Genomic DNA, 24,298 nt, shown 5'->3' on the forward strand with positions numbered 1-24,298 from the left:
TCAGGAATGGACCAAATTTTTTTGGCCCTGGTCAGCTTGAATTTATGGCCTTAAACCCATGGGTCAAGAGGAACATAATGAACAAGACAAATTATCTGGGCATAGCCCCCCCCCCCCCCAATACACACAAAAAAATGGGGCCAGAAAAGGACAAAATTAAAAAAAAATTAAGTCTTTGGGCTAAAAGTTCCCGAGTGCAGGAGGACAAATTAAGAAAATGATTGTTTTCCCCCGAAACAGGTTTGGCAGAGGGAGAACCTTTAATTTTATGGCCACTTCATAGAAACTGGTAAAGGGGGCCTGCTCGTTAGAAATTGAAAGTTCTTATGCCCTTTTTAAGAGCCGAAAGTGTGTTGAGGGTAACCAGCGTCCGTAAGTCCCGTGAATTTGGATCCAAATTTTGAGATAGTTATTTCGCTCAAAATAGGTTGAAAGAAACAGAGCATGCAGCATTATCCCCGTGCCCCAGGGATAATGGCTCTAAAATACTTGAATTAGCTATTGTTCACTGGTAGGTTTTAATAAAAAAAAAAAAAAAACTGTTAGGGATCATTTGCAAGGCTAAGATTCCCAGAGGTTTACAAGGACATAATCTGTAAATGACACGGGTAGTACTGAAGTATCAAAATACACTATGTGCCCCCAAGTTTCAAATTAGTTGCAATGTCGCCGGAATTGCCTAGGGGATCAAGTTGTAACTTTCAGGCAGTGCTGTTGGTGTCAAAGGGATTTAAAATTTTGGTGTGGGGAGGTTGGTCAAAAGACATTAAGTGTATACAGATCATCGAAATAACACGTCTGTAATATCTGCGCAACGGTTTGGGTGATGGTGTTGAAATTTTCAAGAGGGAGAGGATTCAAGAGGAGGATGGGGGCAAGAGAACTTCGAATTTCGTGTTGGGGTGAGGTTTAAGAGTTTAAACAATTTTTGTCTTTGATCCACCCAACACGTTCTTGCACTATAAGTTCTTATGGGACTTATAACTTAGGCACAATTAAGCAGCGGGGCAAGTTAAAGGACACTATTGTTAACTGTTTATCAAAATAGAATATGTGGAACATCTTGGGGTATCAAGTTGATACTATTATAGAGTGTTAAGCTGGGGGTGGGGCAGATGGATCTTACATTTTGACTTGGAGGAGAGGTGGAGCTCAATCAAAAGCTACTATTTGTAAATGGTAGAATTTTTGGTAAAACTCAAAGTGTTTTAGAAAACTGAAGCATAATAAAGAAGAAATTTTAGCTTCGTGCTTGAAAAGTCGTTAATCAGCACACACAGATTTATAATAGGCTCATTGGCCTTATCGGCCTTATTAGACAGTTTCGTCTATTATTTTATATAGATATTATTATTTATTTTGTATTTTATACCTATTATTATTTTATGTTTTAAGTTAAGTCCTGGCTTTTCAAAATTCTGTAAATCTTGGAAAATGTCATAAGTCAATATATTTAAGCTATTTATCTGAGTTAATTTACGGATCGTACCCAATTAGGGGAATTCAAATCTTAAAAAAAAATATACTAAAAATCTAAAAAAACTAAAATGCTTGATGTTTCTACCGTAAAAAACATCCTAAAGCACTTTATGTTTCTACTTCACAAAAATAAAAGTTATTTTATGGCTCTAGTAAAGTGCTAGTTTTTCAAATTTGTAAAAAAAAATAATAAAAAAATAAATAAAATATGGAAACATCAAGAGTCAGTATATTTAAGCTAGTTACTCACGTATAGGAGTAATGCTTTTGCACGTTTTAATTTTCAAATTCGCTCTTGATTTCCATCAGAAAAACTTTTTTTTTTATTACTTCAAGGCAAAGGCCCTTAGCTCTTCGTGATTAGAAACATTGTAAAATATTTGGCACCTTAAGAGTTCCCTGGTTAAAAACTGGAATAAGAATACTTCCATCCTCGTAGGAATAATATTTTGTGCTTAATATATCCTTCTGTCTTTTTCCCGAAGTTTTTGATTTCCCAAAAGTAAACGAAAATGCACGAACGAGGTGTTTCCATGACCAAATGTCAGAGTATTCGCGTGTTGATAGTTGCTTTTAACAAAATTCCTGATTGAAAGAATATAAGAGATAAAATAGACACAAAAGGTCTGATGTATAATTATAAAAGCCCTTTTGTATATTAATTTCTAGCTTCTAAATTGATGTATGCATGCTGGTGTTTGGGTTTGAAACCCAAAAGAATACTTGTGTTTACTTTGGAAAGGTAACTAATTACTTGTGAGAATACATGAATTAACAAGCTGGAATTTAGGATAATGGACATCTCATTAAATTAATATTCTTTATTTTTGAAAACACTTTTTCTATATCTTATGAATCTATCTACTACCCCCTTGCAGGATATCTCCTTTTTTTAGAAGTTTTTTATAAATTGTTAGCAAGGCAATTTTAATAATGTTTCGTTTAAATAAGATCCACGCAACAGTAAGAATTCGTCGTACTGGTGTGAAACAGACTGATTTGTTAAGGACAAAGTATTATTGCGAGGTCACTTGGATGGGATTTTCTATTCTATTAAGCATTTAATATGTTTTTTTTTGTTTTTTTTTTAGATGCTTCTTTGTTCCAATAAGACTTTTGGATTATCTGTAAGCAAGATATGATTTCCCTGCTAAGTATTAGTCAAAATAACTATCGCTGATAGCCTACTGATGAAGCATGTCGCTAGTAAAATTGCTACCAATAAATTTATAAAATCCCGAAAAAACGAAATTATTTAGATGTCTTTTAGTCTGTTTACTGCAGTATTGTAATCCCACTGTAAAAAAAATCTTGTTGCCGCATTAAGCCGGTAGCAGAGCTGGACACGACATGAAACAAAAATCTCATTAAAAAAAAAAACACAAGGCAATATGCACTTTTCAATTGTGTGATATCAATATAACTCACAATGAGATTTGTAACTCAGTGTAAGTGTGCAAATACATAAATATGTGTCGCTGTCGGTATTTACTACCGAGTTCATTAACATCTAGCGTCAAATCTGTGGCCCTAAAATGCAACCCAGTCCAAAGAGAATAGGGAAATAATAATAGTTGGATCGTCAATTATTCAACATGAGAAGATTTAAATCAATACTAAAAATTACTAGCCCCGCTGACAGTATAGCGCTTGTGACTTGATTGAAAATGAAAAACTAAATAATTAAAAAGTAAAAAATTAGTAATACAATTAACATGTAATGTTATGGGGTTAAGGCTTAAATTTCTATAAGGGATAACAACCAACATTTTTCTCAAAACCTGTCAAAATCAGATCTGCCCTAAGCCCTAAGTAGGCTCAGGTTTGCTTGAAAGAATCTTGGAAGGTCAAGCAAGCTAGCTGATTGTAAGCTGGTAAAGTTTCCCATTTTTCTTGATATAGTTTCTATGTTAAGTCTTAGCACTGGAAAGCACTGATCTGTTATGTGAGGTGTTAATTTTCATTGTATAGAAAATATTTATGTGTATAGAAGCAAGAAAAGAAAGAAAAGGGAAAATATATCGCGAAGTCTTTCTACCGTGAAAATTTTGTGGGGTTCTGACTCGCATATTAATGCTACAGAGTTTTTTTTTCTGTAACATTTTACCGTTTTAATGTTTTATTTTTTTTCTTTTTAATTGTTTTAATAATAAAAAAAAATTGTCTTTAGGTTACGACTTTACTCTTCCGACTTTAAGTTCCTATGTTGCGACTGAGCCGAATTGTATGCGGCAAATTCTGCTACAGCCTCTACGCACCTTCTCGCTTTAATTTTCCGAGTTCTCTTTAGTCGGGAGGGGGGGGGGTGTTTGAACTTCCTCACATGTACAGGGATGGTTCAAAATGGTAAATTGTTGCTCTGGAGATATTCATGCTGTAAATTATCATTAAGTTCGGAAAACTAATCGCTATATTTTTCTTGAAATTCATATAAAGCGGTCTGAATATACTCAAATTTAGGAACAAGCGAAGTTTCCTCCCCTCAGCCTATTTGCAAACAGTCTTACATTGATTGAAAAATATTTTATAGTAATTATATATTTCATGTGTAAACAAAATATCGTCTTCGATCTTTGTATCGAATTAGCTCAGTTTATCTCTGACGCGAACGGCAAAGGCAAAGTCAGAAATTATTATAAAAAAAAGATAACATACAGTTAAAAAAAAAAATCATAAAAAGTCTTACTAAAAGTATGTGTACGTCACATACGTACCGGACACGTAATTCGTTAACCCCTAGATTACAATTATCAATTCCGAACTTCATTGCTGATTGGCTGAATTTTATTTTGTGTTTCAAGTATCAAACAATGAAGAACAGATCTCACTGGTTTAATAATTTGTAATTGGAGTAGAAATTACTTACAAAGTATATGCTATTAATAATATTTAATCCGGGTTAGTTTGTGCTGCTTGGATATTTAGAGCAGTGTCTTAGTAAGGTCCCATCTGAAGCTGTCTTTGCGATATAAGTAATTTTATTTTCTCTATGACTGTTGAAAAAGGAAGTTGCCGGGAAAAATCGAACTTTTCTCGAAATCGAACTAAAATCTCGAAACTAAAATCAAATTAAAAAACAAATAGACTAAACAACATCCTTATTATGTTTCTTAGAAGGAGGATAAGAGGTAATTTGAAGCCATCTTTCTTGGCTTCTGCATCTGATCTTGTGCATGTAGTTTTCTTCCTTTTTAGGCTAGCATATTCCTCTCACATCCAAATATTTTTAGCTTAACTTCTTAGAATCGATACATAATTCAATCGAATATAAAAATATGTCTGGTTCGGGATATTTCTTTTCAGTTTTTTTGTCAATTGATTCTTTTAGCATAATTTTTTCCTCAGGGGCACTCAATTCAAAGAAGACGAAGGCACTTGGAAAGGTAACGACGATGGGAAAGTGGTGAACAATCAACCGCAACGAGTTATGATGGATAATGGTATGGGAGTACCTGGGGGCTATATTGGAAAGTAAGTTCTTTCTTGGAGAATTTCTCCCGCAATAAATCCCCCCCCCCCTGACAAATTTAAAGTAATAGAAATAAAAGGATTTTTGTGTACGAATTCTGGCAAATTCCCCCATTGCAAAAATTTCCCTGGAAGTTTCGCCCCCTGAAACTTCCCTTCCTACGGAAATTTCTCAACGTGGAAAATTCCCCAAGCCGGAAATCCCCCTCCTAATAAAAAGAATTTTTTTATGTACTTCCTAATAATAAATACTATACGTAAACAATGGGTAAATTTCGTATTTCGCACCCCTTTCCCGAGGGGCTTTTGGGGGTCATTGTATCCCCAAAGGCATAGTTAACGGGCCTTTTTACTATGCTGAACAAAATAGCTTCTCAAAATTTTTTTTGGACGACTTTGAGGGGGGAAGGGGCATGGGAGGTGAGCTAGCTGCCATCCAATCTTTTTGTTGACTTAAAAAGAGCACTAGAACTTTTGATTACCGATTAAGTGAGCCCTCTCCAGATCTTCTAGGATTACTGGTTCAATACGATCCTCCATGAGGAAAAGAAACGACCACCTCCGTATGGGTATTCTTTTTTGATTTGTTTGTAGTTTGTGTTATGTATTTTTGTTAATAGTATTTACTCATATTCCTTGTTTTCGTTCTTTCTGTACTCTATTGTTTTCACTTTTTTTGTTGATGGGTAATAAAGTATTTCATTCAATTATTCTAATAAACATGCTTCCTTGATCTTTCTTCTGGCAAAAAATACAAAATTCTACATTTTTATGTATAGGAACTTCAAACCTCTTCATTTGGGTTCTCTGATATGCTGAATCTGATGGTATGATTTTCATTAAGGTCGCTTGACGTTTTGGGCTCTTCCCCCTTTTTCAAAAATTGGGCAAATTTTCTTAGGTTGATAAATTTTGATGGGTAACATTAAACTTAATGAACTTTGCATATTTAGAATTAGCATGAAGTTCGATTCTTTTGATGCTTCTCTTTATATCAAAACTCTGAGTTTTGATAATAATGGATCAACTCTTTAGATCAAAACTGAAGAGTTTCGGTTGCTATTGAGCCGCGTTGCTCCTTACTTACAGTAAAATAGTGCACATTTTAGGCCACTTTTTTAGGACCAAATATTGCCCCTCCCCCTCCCTTACACGTATACGGTAACACTGTTAAAGTATTTATATTTATAGAAGTGGTATTGCAAAGTCTATAATTTCAGTATTTAGCCACAAAAGTTACCTTACCTTAGACCTTAGAGTCTCATGTGCAGCTAGAGCCACCCAGGGCATCCACAAAGAGCCGCCAGTCGTTTCGCATGTGCGCCGTCACCAAAACATCTTCCCATTAGGGTTGCATCGTCGTATGAATGTTGGACAGGTCCCGTAAATATCTGTGACGTACGGTGTTTTTTAGGCGACCTCTCCTGCGGTTTCCTTGAGGTTGCCAATCCAAGATCTGTCTTGGGGTCCTATCGTCCTTCATACAGGTCACGTCCCAAAGGAATGGCCACCTTCGTTACCTGACTAGGCTGGCGCGATTATTTTCTGCTAATCTTGTGGACTTCAATTTTCCAAACCTCGTGCGGATGCCCATACAATCTAGACAGTGGTTGTTCTGCATTGGAGACGTGTGGAGGGCGATAGATACGGAGCCAAGCTATGGAAGCGGCAGAATAGACGCTGGTCGAAGAAAGAAGGCAAATGATGTTGTAAAGTTGAAGTTCAGTGTTTATGTTTGTAAGGGTAGACCAGCGTGGCGCGTAGGTGGTCATTCATCTTACGGGGGGAGGTGTTCGGGCTCCCTGTTACTTTTCTTTCTTTCTTTTCAGATAAATGCTCTGTTTTCCTTCTCGTAATTACATTTGCTTAGATTTGCCTATAATACATTTTTCAATTACAAGTTATAGTCCCGTTGCTAAGACAGTGGTGTTGCAATAAGTAAACTTTCGGGCTAAAATCTATTTCTGTCTTCCTGGACTTGGCCATTGATAGTTAATGGTATTCAAAAAGTGTTTGATTTTGAAGCTCTCATTTATAGGATTGGGAAGGGTCATGGCTGGCCTGAGATAGATCGGACTATCTGGTTTGTGAGCTGATCTCTCCAGTCGATGTTCAGAATCCTCCGAAGGCAACAAAAGTTGCTGTACTGATATCGACTGTTACGCCTAAAATAAAATACCGTGGAAAAATCCTCTTAGCTTATTTGGTTGCATCACAACGCATTTTTAGTGGCTGTTATCGAGCTCTTGGTGATCATGGATTTAAAACTATTGTTTTCCCAGAAATGCTTTGATTGGTCACTAAATCTGGCTCTTATCACGCAGAGAGATGTTCACTTTATACTTAGAGCCAATATTTGAATTTCCTAATTGCTGTGCTTTGTAATTCTGTTGTCTTTCCTGTCACCAAAGGATTTTTGGCTGTCGATAAAGCTAGAATAGCATCCGTCGCTAGATTCCTTTTCTTTAAAAAAATAAAAATAATAATAATGAAATTGAGTATCCTAAAGCCGTGTTCAATGGCTTTCTAGCTTATTTGTGAATTCTATGCTATTACGAGATAGAAGATGACAGTGGTATCTTCACCCGTTAAATACAATCTTTCACCAATATTTTAGTTCCTCTTTCTCTTCTTGTTCTTGAAAAATCAATACATATGTCGTCGCTTTTCAATGATTTTTTGCCCCCAGAAACCTTCTAACGGATTAAGGAAAACTTTTAAATTTGTTTTTCCTCTATTTCTTTTGAGAGCACACTTACTTCGTCTTGAGTATCATTGCCCCTACTAGAGAACTCTTACCCTTAGTTCTTTTTATAAATACTTTCTTGGATAAAGCACGTATTTTTTCTTTGACGCACTTATACACGGTAACACTTAGGATTTTATTGGGGGGGGGGGGGGGCTAAAAAGCATATACTCACTCCCGAATCAATCACTCAATCCATGTCTACAATACTGGTTAAAACAAATACACCGCAAAGAAGCACGAGATTCTTCAAGGGCCTTCTTACCATTTACTTCCGCCGGAACCCTGTTCCAGACTTCAGGACCAATATACATAATAGAAAATTTACATCTTGTATTAATTGGACCAGGCGTTCTATCCTAACTAATTCAACAATTCTAGTTTCATATATCTATGTTCCGTTTCTTCATAGAATTACAAAAAGCATGCAGGTAACGAATTGGAAAAAAAAATTATGTATAAACAAATTTACAAAAAATTTAACCAAACCAAAAAATGGTAAAATTTTTAATTGGTGATACCTCGATCTTACTGAATTCTGGGACAAGTCATTGGTCAAAACTCTTACAGCTTTATTTTGTAACACACGGAGCGGATACAAATGGCCAGTGAACGTCGACGACCAAACTGTAACACACTACAACTTACATGGATGAATAAGAAAAAAATATAACATTCTAATAACCTTTTTGGGAAAAAAAAATTCAGCTTCCGCAGAGTTCCAACATTAATGGCTAATTTAGTACTTATAAATAAATAAATTAGGACTTCCATTTTCTAACTCAATTTCTTCAATCCATGGATATTTGCACTTCTGCCATATAACATGAACATTGTTTTCTTCTTATTGACAAGCAGTTTGTTCACTCGCATCCACCTCGATTATCACCATTCGTTGTTTCATGCCATTTTTCAAATCCGCTTCTGTTTTCGCAGCCATTGTAAACTGAGTATCATCAGCCAAACTTGGAAGTATTGTTCACACCGGGCCATCATTGTACCTTGGAGTTGACAGTTGTTTGAGGCATCCATTTAGATCAATAATGTACAAAAGAAATAAAAGGGGACCCAACACAGACCCCTGTGGCACGCCGCGCTTTACTACCATCTCTTCTGACAGGACTGTGCCCAGCCGTACTCTTTGCGTTCTTCCTTCAAGAAATGGAGTAATCAATTTCAGACTTTTAAAACGAAGTCCATCATTTTCAAGCTTAGCCAATAAAATCTTATGATCAACACATTCAAAAGCCTTCATGATATCTAGACAAAATTGAAGCCACTTTTAAACCCGAATCTAGGCAATCGGTAACAAATTTTGTCAAAAATGATAAAGTATGCTCTGTAGACATATTTTTTCAACAACCAAATTGACTAGAGTGAAAAAAACATCTTTTTTCAAAATAATCCATCAGTCGTCTATAAATCAATTTCTCAAAAATACAAGAAATCACTGGAAGTAGAGATATCGGACGGTAGTTGTTCATATCTTCCTTATCACCTCCTTTATACAGAGGAATAACTTAAGCACTTTTCAAGCAATTAGGGTACACTCCAAATTCAAAACAATGATAAAAAGGTACAACAGAGGACTAGATATAATTGGGTAAATTTTTTGCACTATTTGAAAGGTTATAAAGTCCATTCCAGCTGCCGATTTTTCATACCTTTAAAATATCCTCAAGTTCACGCGATCTCACTGGTTGAAGATAAATGGTTGTATCATTTGCTTCAGGAAAAAAATTCTGATATGTATCATCACCATTTATACATTCCACAGATGTCGATATTTTTAGCCCTACTTCTGAGAAGTGGGTACACAAGTTATTGGCTACACCACTATCCGACTCACGCGGCAAATTACTAGGAGTTATTGGTTCACTATTTGGGCTCATTACCGACTTAATCAGTTGCCAAGTTTTAGCTGGGGTTCCTTCATAATCTTTAAATTTCTTTGCACAGTAATCCTTTTTTGTTTTTCTTGAAAGACTTTTTAACTTCCTGTTCTTTATCAAATGCTGAACCTTGAGTCACGCACCTTTTATATATCACTTGCCGTTTTTCCATTGAGGCTAGTAATCCTTTTGTAATCAAAGGTTTTATTGGCAACTTGTATCTTTGCTTTGTCTCTTTAACCTCCAAACACTCTTGAAGTAATAATTTTATTTTTTCGTACCATTTACCAAATTTGGTATCAATACCTCTACTATCATGAAGAAACTCAAAATCTGCATTCTGAAGATTCCACTTAAACTTCAAAAGAACATCTCCATCCACAAAAGGCACCTTTGACACACTTTTATTCTTGGGTTTTGGACCAATTATTCCAGGTACAGATATTGCAACCCCCAAATGATCAGATACACTATTAATAACTATTGGAGGGCACAAATGATTGATATTTAAAAAAAAATATTATCAATTATAGACTCTGAATTTTCTGTCACTCGTATTCATATGTTAATTGCAGGATAAAAACCAAAACTTTAACATCGTGTTAACAAGATGTCTTCCCTTACTATTTCTATCAACCATATTTAAATCAATATTAAAATCCCCACATATAAAACATGGCATTCTTGAACTTAGTAACTTTCTCAAAAATTCATCAATCAGTTGGATAAATTCCTCAACATTTATAGGCCACCTGAAGGTGGCCTATAAATTACTACAACCATAAACTTATTATTTGCATTACTTAAATCAAGAACCATAGACTCAAAATTCATTTCATAATTAACCGCTAAATCCGACCTAAGAGGTACACTAAATACATTTTTACATATACAGCAAAACCACCACGTTGGTGTAGTACCCTGTATTGCATATAAATATTATAACTGTAAGTAAGGAGAAACCCGGCTCAATAGTAACAGAAACTATAAAAAACAGAATTTTTATAGCAATAGATACATAAAAAAAATCAGATTAGTGTGCTGATTTCAAATATATAAGTTTTATCAAGTTTAGTCTTACCCATCAAAAGTTACGAGCCTGAGAATATTTACCATATTTTCGAAAAAAGGAGAAAACACCCCCTAAAAGTCATAGAATCTTAATGAAAATCACACCATCAGTTTCAGCGTATCAGATTACCTTACTGTAGAGGTTTCAAGCTCCTATCAACAAAAATGTGGAATTTTGTATTTTTTGCCAGAAGAAAGATCACGGATCCGTGTTTTTTTGTTTTTTGTTTTTTTTTTCAGGGGTGATAGTAACGACCCAATGGTCCTAGAATGTCGCGGTAGGGCTCATTCAAACGGAAATTAAAAGTTCTAGTGCCCTTTTGAAGTGACCGAAAAAAATGGAGGCCAACTAGGCCCCCTCCCACGGTAATTTTTTCCCCAAAGTCACCCGATCAAAATTTTGAGATAGCCATTTTGTTCGGCATAGTCGAAAAATCTAATAACTATGTCTTTGAGGATGACTTAATCCTCCACAGTCTCCGGGGGAAGGGCTGAAAGTTATGAATTTTGCCCAATTTTTACATATAGTATTTGTTATTGGGAAGTATACAGACGTTTTCAGGTTTTTTTTATGGTAGTGTGGGGGGGGGGCGGAGTTTAAGTGGGAGGATCTTTCCACGTAGGAAGTTTTCATTGGGGAAGGGACATTGCTATGAAGGTGGCGCCGGATTCCCCAACATTATTTGAAAAAAACGATAAGAAATTAAGTAAAAAAAAAAAAAAAAAACAAGTTTTCAACTGAAAATCTTTTCAACTGAAAACTTTTCAATATAAAAACTTAAAACGAATAGAAACTTTTACATATATGATTGGGTTCGTCCTCTAGTGAATATCTCGCTCTTTACGCTAAAGTTTTATTTAGTACTTTCATAAGAGCTATTTATTCTAATTAACGGCCTTTGTGATTAAGGGGTCATTCTTAAAGAATTCGAAAACAATTCGAACTTTACTGTAAAGAGCGAGGTATTGACTAGCGGGCGAACCCCATAATATACGTAATAAAATACACGAATATAGAAGTTCGGTACGTAAAGTTAATTCGTAAGTTACGTATATTTATTACTAATGAAAACGTTCGTAAATAAAATTGAACAACTTTCGAGAAAGCCATTTAGGCGAAAAAAAGTAAAATTAATATGTAAATTTCGTTTTAATTACTCATGTACGGTGAGCCAAATTCCAAACTTGCATTAACTCAAAATATTTCATAAATTAAATTAAAAAAACAAGTTTTTTTAACTGAAAGTAATGAGCAACATTAAAACTTAAAACCAACAAAAATTATTCCTTATATGAAAGGGGTTGTCTCCTCCTTAACGCCTCGCTCTTTACGCTAAAGTTTGACTTTTTCTCACAACTCTATTTTTTAAAACAATGAAAAACTTTAGCGTAAAAGAGCGAGGCGTTGAGGAGGGGACAGCCCCTTTCATATACTGAATAATTTCTGTTCGTTTTATGTTTTAATGTCGCTTCTTACTTTCAGTTAAAGAAACTTGTTTTTTTGTTTTTTTTAATTCCGTTAGGGCCAGGATATGCAGCTTTGTTTTAAGACATAGCTCATTAAGAAACTCATATGATGTGTTTATCCCTTGACAGTTCACGTTGTAGACTTCTATTTCTCTCATATTCTTCCAATCACACATCTCACACGAAAAAGCATACCGGGAATGCACACGTCCAACATTCTCACTTTCATCATAGTCCAGATGCAGAACACCATCTATCAATCCACACATATCCAGTGGGCTCCTTTCAAGTTCCCCGAACCTACTGGTTAAATTAACCATTATCCAAAATCTAATGTGGGCAAGAGAAAGTCAAAGGAGGAGTAGAAAACCATAACTTCTTCAAATAACTTCTACATCTTGCAACATCCAAGGACGTATTAGCTATCATAAAAAAAATAAACATAAGAAACAAAACTTAAACAAAACAAATAAACAAACCGTCCGATATGTTTACACATATCAACTCCCAAAATAAAAACTCAGTGGGCTTAATATGGCTCACAACTTCATTTATAAGCAAACTAAAATTTAATAACCTTCATAGTTAATAACTTTTCTTATAACCTCTAAAAAAATCCAAACACTATATATAACTAGCTCAAAACCAAGCAGATTTAACAGAAAGAACCGGCGGTACCACGGATGGTATCCAGCACTCAACACCTCTCCCCATCAAATATTTTTTTTTTTCAACACCTATTTTTTTCTAGTTTGGCGCACCTCTCTACTAACATCATAACTAATAAAAACTGGTTTTCCAGACTGCAAGTCCTTTCCTCTTAATTTGTTTGCATTTTTCATTATCCCGCATCGGTCCTTATAATCAGCAACTTTGATTTTGATAAAGTTACTCGCTTCTTGTATCACTGAAAATGGTGGAATATCCTTCACTTCCATTTCCATCCCTCATTCAGCACTCTTTTAATGGTATTTTTCGCATCTGAAAATGAATCAGTCCTCACATTCCAGAACAATAAGTTGTTTTTTCTTTCCGTATACTGCAACACAAGAGACTGATTTTTAAATAATGTAACTTGGGCAAATAAATCATTCACGAGTTTATCCTGATTTTCCATCTTAGACTTCAAACTATCTACCCGATTATTTGTTTCACTTGCATCACCTTCCACACGCCTGCATCTTTCTCCCAATTCACGAACAGTTTTCTGTATATTATGCACGTCAGTCTTCACACTCTAAAATTCTCACATTGTTTTCTGCATTTGTTTGCTCACATTTTTGTCGTAAGTATTCGCCACTCGAATCCAGAATAGAATCTTCCGGCGAAGGCCTTTTCTTCTGTGTTAGAGTTCTTGGGGTTGACGTTAGGTTTTCATTCGATTTATCACCACTCTCATTACCACCATCAGTTTCTACTTTCTTATCATTTCTGTTTCTCTCCATTCTCATGGACGAATACGGCAAATAAATTTCCAAAAAAAGGCAATCTTAAATCAGTATATGCCACGTAGTTCAAAAGTTCTTTATATTTTCCATAGTTACTCTGACTCGGACTACCTGTCTTGGCTTTTTCTACAATTAGCCATGTCTTGATGCCTACTACAAAATACTTGATTTTCAATTCATTATGGCTTGGTCATTATTTATTCGTTCATTTCACTGACCACTTCTAGCCCACTTCATTAACTATATTAACGGAATGATTGTGGAACCACAATCTTCAAAATACAGGTACAGTTTTGTCTAGATCATTTGTTACTTGTTTAATCAGATATTGGCGTAACACATTTCTTTTAATCCACGCAAAAATCAGTTGGCTCCTTGTCCAGGTTTATCACAGGTAAACAGGTTATCCGTGAAATGTACTTAATGTGAAAAGTACATTTTTTTCGTAATGACTCATATTACAGATGATTTGAAAAAGTGAAATTTTCTGAAACTTGAAACGGACAAAACATGCTGCTTACCCAGCCTATGCAACATACATATCTATAAAGCTAGCTCAGTGAACCGACCAATGGCATTTCGCTGTGCGTGTAGGGAAACTGTATTGCCCTGTATTTGTAGCACTTTCCAAATTCTCCAATTTGTCATTCAAATTCTTTAACAATTTTCTCCAACTACGATTTAATTTGTTGAGAAATTCTCTACCGACGTCAGTTAGCAGCTTTCTGTTAGATTCTGGATACGCAACTGTTTGGAAAACTCTTAGCTATTCATTTCCGTTATGATGGTGGAGAAAACGGCTTATAGGAAAATCGTGAAAAAAAAAATTGAGCAGTGAGGGGGGAGGCTATATGCAGCTTTTAAATAGTTTTCGACTAATTGACTGTCTCAGAAATTTCACTCTGGTATTTTGGCTCTATTTGGCCTGTGTTTTTTTTGTAACTGAAAAGGGCACTTTGTTCTGGCCCTTTGCCCCTACATTCCAAGACTATTCATCCGATGCGATTATCTCTGCCGGAAAAAGAGACAGATCACTGCTGCCAATACAAAATGATGGTTTTCCTCGCTCTTCAAGATAAGGGACTATTAACCTCCAGCTGAGGGTTTTCGACAATGGCCACTTAAGTGATATACTTTCTATTTCTATTTAAAGTCATGTTCTAGTGGCCTCAAGCTCTTTATTAAACCTCAAAATATTTCTGTAATATCGAATTAAGCCTACAGCTTAGCTGAATTTGAAAACTTAGTATTTACAAATTAGTGTCAACTGGGAAATATTGGTCACTCGGCAGTGTTTTAAAGCCTATTTTTTTCTATCTCTTAGGAGATTTTCTATTATCCAATCGTACGAGGTGTGCACGCAACAGCCTCGATCTTTTCAATATTGACGACCATGAACCCTCTAGACATGCTGGAATGACCAGCAATTAAAATCCGAATATTTACTTGTTTTTAAATTTCGTAATGTTAAACTATGGGAACCGTTCAAAAAAGTCCTAATTTTAAGAAAATCGAAAAGCAGGCTTTAATTTTATCATGTAAGTTATTCAGGAATTAAAATTTTGGGTATTTATCCCTTATAGTCACCACACTCAAGTTCTTCAACCATTGACACTTTCTGGAACCGTTTTCATTTGCTTGTTTCTTTCACCTTAGCGTGAGACAAGACAAAGACACGTGATAGAATAGATGGGAAATATATAATTGAGACTATATATTTGCACATTAGGAAGGGTGGGGGTTAATTATTTGGACAGTGTGAAGTTTGAAAACAATTCTTACTTCATAATATGCAGAATAATTGTACCTAACATATTTTGCATACAGACCCGCTATACTTTACCAACAATCCCCCCCCCCCCACTCCTAATGTGCAAATATATAGCACAAATTTGTTTCTAAAGTATTTAATTTTATCATACTTAGATATATTTCATCAGGATTACCCTAACTTCACTTCTTAAGCGAGGTGGCTATAAAAGATAAGTACCAAATGTAGAATTAAATTGTCATTAAATGTTACTGTAACAAGTCTTTTAGGGGGGTACTGTTTGCTGTATGGGGTCAAATATGTTTTGAAGATTTTCATTTCAGAGAATCGTGGCTATTTTAGGCTCTTCTTTTGGGTACTATCTCATTATGTGGGCCTCTCTAAAAAGTCAAGTTTGATTAATCCTAATTAACTAAAATAAAAAAGGATGAATATATAATAGTTTAGAATCAAATTTGGGCTATATATTTGCACATTATGGGGATGGGGAGTAAAACATAGCATATATTAAATACGTAACCTAACCTAACCTAGGTACCTTTCCACCCCCACCCCCTAAACACAAAAAAAACACAGTTTAATATCGTATACGCAATGAAAACCACGCTATCATTGCCTACTCTATAACGGTTAACATGTCAAAAACGGGTTTTATCATTGCGTACTCTATAGCAGTTAACCCGAGGGGCCCACATAATGGGAAAGTACCCTTCTTTGTTACCTTTGAGGATTGTACAAGGTTGTGTAGTCGTACCTCCTTTTCTGTTGATCAAATCATTTTTAGGGTTGAATCAAAATCATCTGATATTGATGGTATTTACGCTTTTCGTCTTTTCATTTATTCAAATGTGCTGACTAGTTACTTGCAGCTGTTATTTCAAATGTGTTAGTGTACATCTATGGTCCCAGATTCTTTTTTTGGGGGGATTATCATCTTCATTCTAAAACGTAGTAAGGATCCAACTAGTTGCATACCGTATAGCCCCATTACCGTTGCTTGATCTTTAAGCAGATGTTGAATATGTTCCGCTTCCGGAAACTCTTCCTAAAGTAGTTAGAAGCACGGAAAGATCGCTCTGAATTGGATCTTGTTCCGTGGGTTCTTCAAAGGGGTTTGATTCGGTTTGTCATGGCCGGCTATAAACGCTCGTATCAGCTTTGGGGTAAATCGTCTGTAATATCTGTTCTTAGGTTTTGGTGTTCTAATTCGACTGATTTTTGTCGGCATATGTCGAAATTTTCTGATAAGGCAACATTATTATTTAGGCCTAGTTGGAAAGTGGCAATTTTTCAATTACTTTTGAGAATAGAATCACTCTTAACTTCATCTGCTCCTTTTTCGTTTATTCTTTTAAAATTAATGTTGAAGTTCATAATTAAAGAAACATGTTAATGACACTAGACGCACGCGAATGAACATAGTTCGAAGAGGGGAGTGGGTGTCTCCAAATCATGAAAATAGATAAGTTAAACGGAAAATATGGAGAAAATCAGAAGAATGTATACTTTTTTTAGTCAAGGCTCGAAAGAGCCCCCCCCCCCCCAATGAGTGCCTGTATACCTATATATGAAAACAAAGAAGGTACAAGACTCGATTGGTCTACTCACTTGGAATTTCGACTTTAAGCTGGTACACGCTAGAGTGTGCCAATAATTGCTTCTCATTGCATTTTTTATGAGATCGTCCAGAGGAAATTGAATCCTGTTTTTGTTATGTAGTTTTTAATGTAAACTGGGGCTTCATAAACTATACATTAGGGCTACCTTGGTCTGCTCTCATTATTCCAAACCCCGCTAATTATCATTATGCCTTTTATAGTGCCGAAGATCTGAATGAGCTCTTCCTGTATTCTTCAGTTGATTCGGTGCATATAAACAAAACAAAATAGGTATAAACACATAGGTTTCTTTTGTGTTTATAAATAGCGTTTGCTTATTTCCGTTCCATCTGCAGTCAATTGTTATTCCATAGTTTCTGTTTTCTTTGCTACAATATCTTGCTCTTCAAAACTTCCAATTTTCTGACTGACTGAATGTAGCAGAGGGCTTCCAGTTTGTCTCATAATGTCTCTATACAATTGCAAAACTCCAGTAATTTAAGAAAGAAAGGGTAAATCAATTTGTGCTTCATTTAGTGTGAAATTGTTGCTTATTGTTGGGCTCGACCGTCGTCCACTTGTCTTTAAAAGGAAAAATATTGAGTAAGTAAAGAGAGACTTTTTTTTCTTAATTTGGTCCTTGGATAGGAATGCCACTGAACCGGGAAGAAAATATTAGATTAGAGAGAAAAAAATGTAGATGGTACTATCGGATTTTAATTTGGTGTTTCTGCTAAGAAGATGAAACTAATTTCTATCTTATTTTTATTCTCGCTATTGCCTTTATCATTGTTCGTGTTATTTTCGTTAATGCTAATACTCTTATCCTTGTTGCCAAGGCCGTATCCAGGGGTTACCGGGTTGGACCCACCCCCCCCTCCGAAATTGTGTCCAATTTATAAAATTTAACAAAATGTATATATAAATTTTTTATGTTTTTTAAGTTTTTGGTCCCCCCCCCTCCGAAAAAAATCGTTGATACGCCCTTACGTGTTGCTATTGATATCTTGTAGTCAATTTTTATTCATATAATTGAAGAGCGATGTGGCTGCTTGGGTAGGTACACCTTGAAGGAGGACTGGTTCAATCAGAAATTAAAAATTCTAATTCTCTTTGGGCCAGACCAGGATCAGGGGGTAACCTGCGAATTCTTCAGTAACCCACGTACCCGATGCCACTTCAAACCCTGTGTTACCGGATAAAAATTTTAGGATTGGCAGTTAAATCAAAATGCTTGGAAGATCCAAAAAATGTCCTTCCAGGTGAGTTATGATTAATCTAAACCTATGGGTAAAGACCCCAAACTGTGGTAATCATACATTTAAAACTTAAACTTCATAAAATATTTTAGCAGATAGTTCGAAATGTCGCAACAAGACGTTGGAAAGTTGGACGTTGGAAAGTTGGAAATCATTCACACAAGACTTGCAATATATACGACTGATGGGCTCAAAGTGAGGCGCTTGGGACCGTGTCCCCTTTTATCTCCTCTCTTTAAGTTCTTTTTTCGTTGAAAATGATATTAAATGTTTTTCAAACTAGCTTACGACAAATCTGAGGCTAATTGTACAACAGAGACATCCAAAATCAAAACACGTTAAGAGCATGTTTCACAGTGGTTGACATGTCGCACATCATTGAAATCAGGTTTATAATAGTATTGCCAATTTGCATTATTTGAGAACTCTAACTAGGGCTTTTCGACTTTTCCCCCTTCAACACTCCCCCTTCCCATTTCAAACATATTGACCTGCTGTATATCTCTTGCCTTGCTATTTAGAAATTTGAGCTTCCTGATTACATATCTGAGGCTAATATTGAAATATAGATATCCAAAACCGAAACTTGTCAAGTAAGAATGTCAGGAGACCCATGCCTCCTCTAGTATCCCTCCCTCTCCTCCTCGAATATGTGCAAATACAACTTTGGCCCCTTTTGACTCATGATAGTCTAGATATTACTAGGGAAATGTCCATACCTGATCATCTTTAAGGACGCTGTATGACTGTGCTGCAACTTCATAAAAAGACTAGTACTTGATTTCCATTAATTTGATTTATAAGGATTTGTGATCTTTGTAAGCACCAATCTGAGGTAACATTGAAATTAGTTTCTCTAAAATCGCAACGTGTCCATTAGATATATCAAGGCTTGCTATCCTTAAGGTACTAAGGACACCAAAATAAGAATATTTATCCCTTTGGACACATCTTAGGTCCATTCGCACCCGAAAACCGCTATTTTGTAAGATTTAACTCTCGGTTGGTTCAAAATCATGAGGTTTTAAGGATAGTAACCACATTTTCGTCAGTGTTGCTACGTTGAACCGTGAAAATCAATAAGCAAGAATATGTTAGCTAAATTTAACAATGCCTTTCGTCTGTAAAATTCAAGCATTAAGAGTATGCTTATTCCTAAAGACAATATACTCTTTCAAGAGAAATCTGCACATCCTTAAGTTGTTCCTTGCTATGTTTTTAGCGTATTTCGCTGAATTTCTGCCCATGTTTCATATTTTATTTAGCGCCATCTACTACCAAAAACTGCAAAAATGTATCGGGAGGTATTTTCCTTGAAAATAGGACTCCCGGTTTTTCCTAATTTTGTAAGATATATATGGTTGTCCAAGTTTCAACTTAATCTATATGTTTCATGAGATTTCATTTTCACTGTCTATGGTACTTGAAATACCCTACAAATCGACTGCGATATTTCCAAAACTGATATGTTGCACAGTGGGATTCAGATTTATTGATTCCCAGGCAACTGAGTCCTGGTTTGACTGTACCCCGTGAAACTTAACCCATTTAACTGATCCCTCGTGCAAAACAACCCCCCTTTGACACAATCACGCTTTAACTCAACTCCGTTTAACTCAACCCCTATGTAACTCAACCCTCATTCAACTCACCCATTATCCAAATCAACCCTCGTGCAGCTCAACCCTGTCAAAGTAAACCCTTGTGCAACTCAACCCCCATTTGACTCAGCCTCCATGGAATTGAACCCTCGTGCTAGTCAACCCCCGTTTGATTCAACTCTCAATTAACTCAACCCCTCTGCAACTCAACCTCTGTTTAACCCAACCCTATTTGACTTAACCCTTATTCGAATCAACCCCATTCAGTTCAAATCTCCTTATATCAACAATTTAACTAGAAAATGTTATTCAGCCCGTTTTGTCAGAAAGTGATAAAAATTAACTCGAACGAATTGGCCTTTATTCATTGGTTAATTCTTACTTAAGTGTTTTTGTTTGTTTTGTTTTGCTTTTTGCTGCTTTAATGTATAACTGTTCCTCGTCCTCCCTCTAAAATGCGAACAGTTTATCATTCTGTCTTATATATTTGAAGTTAGCAAAATTTGTCATGCCCAGGGCTCGAACACACATGGTTGTACAAATGAGGTTGAATGGGGATAGATTCAAATTGGGATGGTTAAACGGGAGGTGAGTTGCACGAGGATTTAGTTAAATGATAGTTGAATTGCTCTGCGATTGAGTTGAATGGGATTGAGACGAATGTGGCAGGGTATTGAGTTAAATAGAAGTTGAATCAAACAGGATTCAGTTAAACGAAGGTTGAGTTGGAAGGGGGGGGGGGGGTTGGGTTAAATGAGGGTGGAATTGTATGGGGTTTGAGTTGAATATAATGTTGAATTGCACGGGGTTAAGTTAAGTGGGGGTTGAGTTGGAGGGGATTTGCATTAAAGGAAGGTGGAGTTAAATGGTGGTTGTACCCAGAAGTTCAGGAAAATTTAGGATTTCGGAGCTAAGCTTCCCCCTCCATAGGTTCCTTCGCCTTCTGAGTTTTATATGCTCTGATGTCTTTCATTCTCTTGTAATGAGTTTTGTCTCCTTTTCTCGCATGTTGAAATAAAAGTAATAGATGCTGATACCAATAGCTCTGGTGTATCTGGAAGATCTGTAAAATAAGCCTCGTTTATAACAGACATAACACCTGAAACTCATTTTCAGTTGTTTCTATCTCCTGTAAATTTTCATATCTTGTAATATAACGCCTTTTGAATTATGAAAGCGAAGTCGATGGGGTTTCTACAGCACTAGTTGAAAGAGTAAGTCTTACTTACTTTGGCCACATAAAATTCACTTTGTGGAGATAGTTTTTTTTTCTATGTATTTAGAGCATCCAATCTGTTGAAAGCCTGAAAGTGATGGTTTATAAGATGTTTTTTTCTTTTATATTAATAGGATTACGAAAGATGCCCGAGAAGATGAAATGGAAGAAAATATGGGCCAAGTCAACACAATGATCGGAAACCTAAGAAATATGGCGATTGATATGGGCTCAGAAATTGGAAACCAAAATCAACAGATAGATAGAATTAATGCTAAAGTAGGTTTTTTTTTGCCTATCTATTCAAAGTTGCTTTTTAAAGCTTTTTACAGCAGTATCATTGAGTCCTGGTTGTGAATGATTAAAGGTGACTATGAATGGTGAAATTATAAACAAAAACAAGTATGTTAATTTCAAGGTAATGTTTAGTTTGGCAAAGAGATGAAAGGGGTGGGAAGCTCATCCCCCCTGCCCGTCAAATTCTGCTATCAGCTTTTATCTTTGTTTTGAAATTCTATTGAAACCATATCCAGTTTTATATTAACTTGGTACCCATAGTAATATTATATAACATATTATTGTATTATAAAGTTAAGATTAAATATGCTTCTTAATTATGCTTCTGTCTTCGATCCTTTGAAAAGTAAGAACCCATAATATTTTTTTCTTTATTTTTTTTGTTTTAATATGTATTTTACTCAAGGAACCATTTATAGAAAGTTAGAAATTCATTAGAGAATTAATCGTGTCTTAGGTTTTTGTTCGGTAGGGGGGGTTCGATTTTTTATACCGGATTCAAGCCCGACAACCCCCGCCTCTGGATACTGCCTTGGTCTGAAGACATGTCCTTGGTAAATTAAAACAAAAAAGAAAATATATGCCCTAAGACGCGGCTATCATATGAGTAACAGAAATAATATATGCGAAAAAATAAATAAAAGAGGAAAATAAGGTTTTTCGAGGAAGGAAGTTTGTTTAGTTTATTAATAATGGAAAGGCAAATATTTGCCTCTCCCTCATTACCGGCAAGGCTACACAACCACTAAGACGAATTGATTCTGTTTTAGAATTATATCCAGGATTTTCTGCCAAAGGGTGCAGAGGTGCTCTTACTTTCTTCCTGGGTATCCATATCCACATTTTATCTCTCATAAACAAAACAGTTTAGAAGAGTGTCAGCAATGGCTTTGAGAGGCACGCTACCAATGAGGAAAGCTATGAAAAAAATAAACTTCGAACTATAAGTTAGATTATAACTCATCCATATCTTAAGCAAATTTGGGAAATGGAAATATTTTTTTTCATAATTTTAAAATAAAATAAAAAATATAGAAGGTAATTGTGTTCGCAGCAACTGCTTACCGACCTTTTATGTAATCTTAGAATGTCTATATTTAGCTTTTATTAAGTCAATACTGTACCCTTAAGATACTTAAACAGGGATTATTTCAGAGAGATTGATAGAGAGAGGTTGTTTCAGTTATCTTGTCTTTGTCTCTTCTTATCGTTTTCTTCTCTTGTAGTTTTCAGAAAAGTGGGTTTAAGAGCAAAATTAATTCCATGGAACGGAATTTCTAAAGGCCTAGGTAACGGGAAGGATACTATTTTCATAGTATATTAAGCAAAAGACAAAAGCTCTTTGAGATGTAACTTTGTATAATACAGACGCCCTACTTTAAAAGAAGGATGAAAATATTAAAGTTTAGTTAGGGTAAATTAGAACAGTATAAATTGGCCAAGTTTAAATTATAATAGTTAGAGGTGTTGTAAGATCAACGCTAACAACTTTTTCTGAGAAAGTATTATTTGGGCCATTAATTTGTAAAATAAATTAACTCCATAAAATGAAAGTGGTCAAAGAAGAGAACTAGACTTAGCTTGCCTGTTTTGATTATATTGTGCAAAGTTTTCGGTGGCAATGTTTTCTTCACTTTTTTTCCTTTAAATTGAATTGTGTTTTTGCAGCCTTCAGATTTACTTCAAACGTGGCTTTTGAGTAGAATTTTTTAATTTTTTGGGTTGCTCTTGTCTTTATTAGAAATTTTTGTTTTGAGTAAGAAACATACAAATAAAAAAAAAATTAGGAATCAATTAAGAAGGTCGTTTTCTTTTAACCTTCGATAGGCTATAAGTATAAGACAAGTTCATTTAAAATATTTATATGAAAGTGTACCAATCTTTTGGTAATAATTTTTTTTTGTTTGAACTTGTCTTTTTTTTATACCCTATCTGGTGTTGGAAAAAAAAACGACCTTCATCTGATATATAACGACCTCATCTTATACCTTATCTGATTTAAAAAAAAAAACACAATCCTCACACCCTATCTGGTGTTGTAAAAAAAAACACCGTATGAAATTCGTATTTGTGCGGCTCGTATAAAGAAAAAATGTGTTTTCTGTTTATAGTAGATAACAAGCGCAGTTAAAACTTGTACTGAACAAAAAAATATGTATGCAGCATACATGCAGCAGAAATTAGTTGAATGTCAATATTAGCGATGGTTTATCCCGTCATTGAATAGCCTTGAAAAAGATCCTGGGTTGAACTCGCCCCAATTTAAAGTCCAAAAAGTAAAAGCAAACATAGGCTAGGTCCAGGAAAACTTCTTTCTAAACTACAATGAATGAACTGGCTAAGAATAATAAATACGTTAATGTCAACGATTTATCGGTCAATTAAGGAATTTTAACAGAAAGGAAACTTCTGATAGCCCATTGTAGGAGTGAAATAACGAAATTGGAATTTTTTTTATCGCTTATAGGTGGTTCCTTATCCTTTTTTTTATCTCAAATGTGTCCAGTCCATATTGCTAGCTTCATCAGGTCCGTATAACTACTAGTCACAAAGATCATGGGTCCAATGAAGCATTTTATCAAAGAACACTCATCGTAATCACACCTAAGGAAAAAAGAACGTGGCAAAACACAATTTCGCGTTTTTCTGCTATTTTTGTTTGCTAATTTAAAAATATTACCGAGTTGGTATGCTGCGAGCCTAGAGAATTAGATTTATTGCCTTTTAAGCAAGAATCGATCTTCTTACGTGTAAGATTCATCAAAATTGCCCGTCTTCTTGGACTAATAAGTAATATCAAGTAATATCAACTAGCTGCTAAATTGGCAATTAGGAAAGGCTGAGAAATCTCAACAACGTGTACTTATCATGGAGCACCTGACTTTTTCTCTTTCTTTACTTTCAAGTTAATCCAAGGGCGTATCAATGATTTTTGTTCGGGGAGGGAGGAAATATTGCATAAAAAACTTTAAAATTCATTTAAAG

General features: G+C 35.3%; 2 protein-coding genes across 6 annotated transcripts in view; one reads left to right on the plus strand and one right to left on the minus strand.

Moving 5' to 3' along the window:
* Snap25 (Synaptosomal-associated protein 25kDa) overlaps positions 1 to 24,298 on the plus strand; it is a 145,318-nt gene that overhangs the window by 106,624 nt on the left and 14,396 nt on the right. For all 5 annotated transcript variants that reach the window (XM_089092265.1, XM_089092264.1, XM_089092263.1 and 2 more), the window contains 2 exons: positions 4,825 to 4,950; positions 21,151 to 21,295. In XM_089092265.1, coding sequence (XP_088948391.1) covers positions 4,825 to 4,950; positions 21,151 to 21,295 — 271 coding nt within the window. The remainder of the gene's footprint in view (positions 1 to 4,824; positions 4,951 to 21,150; positions 21,296 to 24,298) is intronic.
* Positions 1 to 24,298, minus strand: part of LOC148950255 (uncharacterized) — a 57,796-nt gene that overhangs the window by 2,422 nt on the left and 31,076 nt on the right. The gene's annotated exons all lie outside the window — the stretch shown is intronic.

The sequence above is a fragment of the Artemia sp. Qi Xiang Cuo genome, chromosome 7 (assembly GCF_049724085.1).
Source record: "Artemia sp. Qi Xiang Cuo chromosome 7, ASM4972408v1, whole genome shotgun sequence".
Lineage (NCBI taxonomy): Eukaryota > Metazoa > Arthropoda > Branchiopoda > Anostraca > Artemiidae > Artemia > Artemia sp. Qi Xiang Cuo.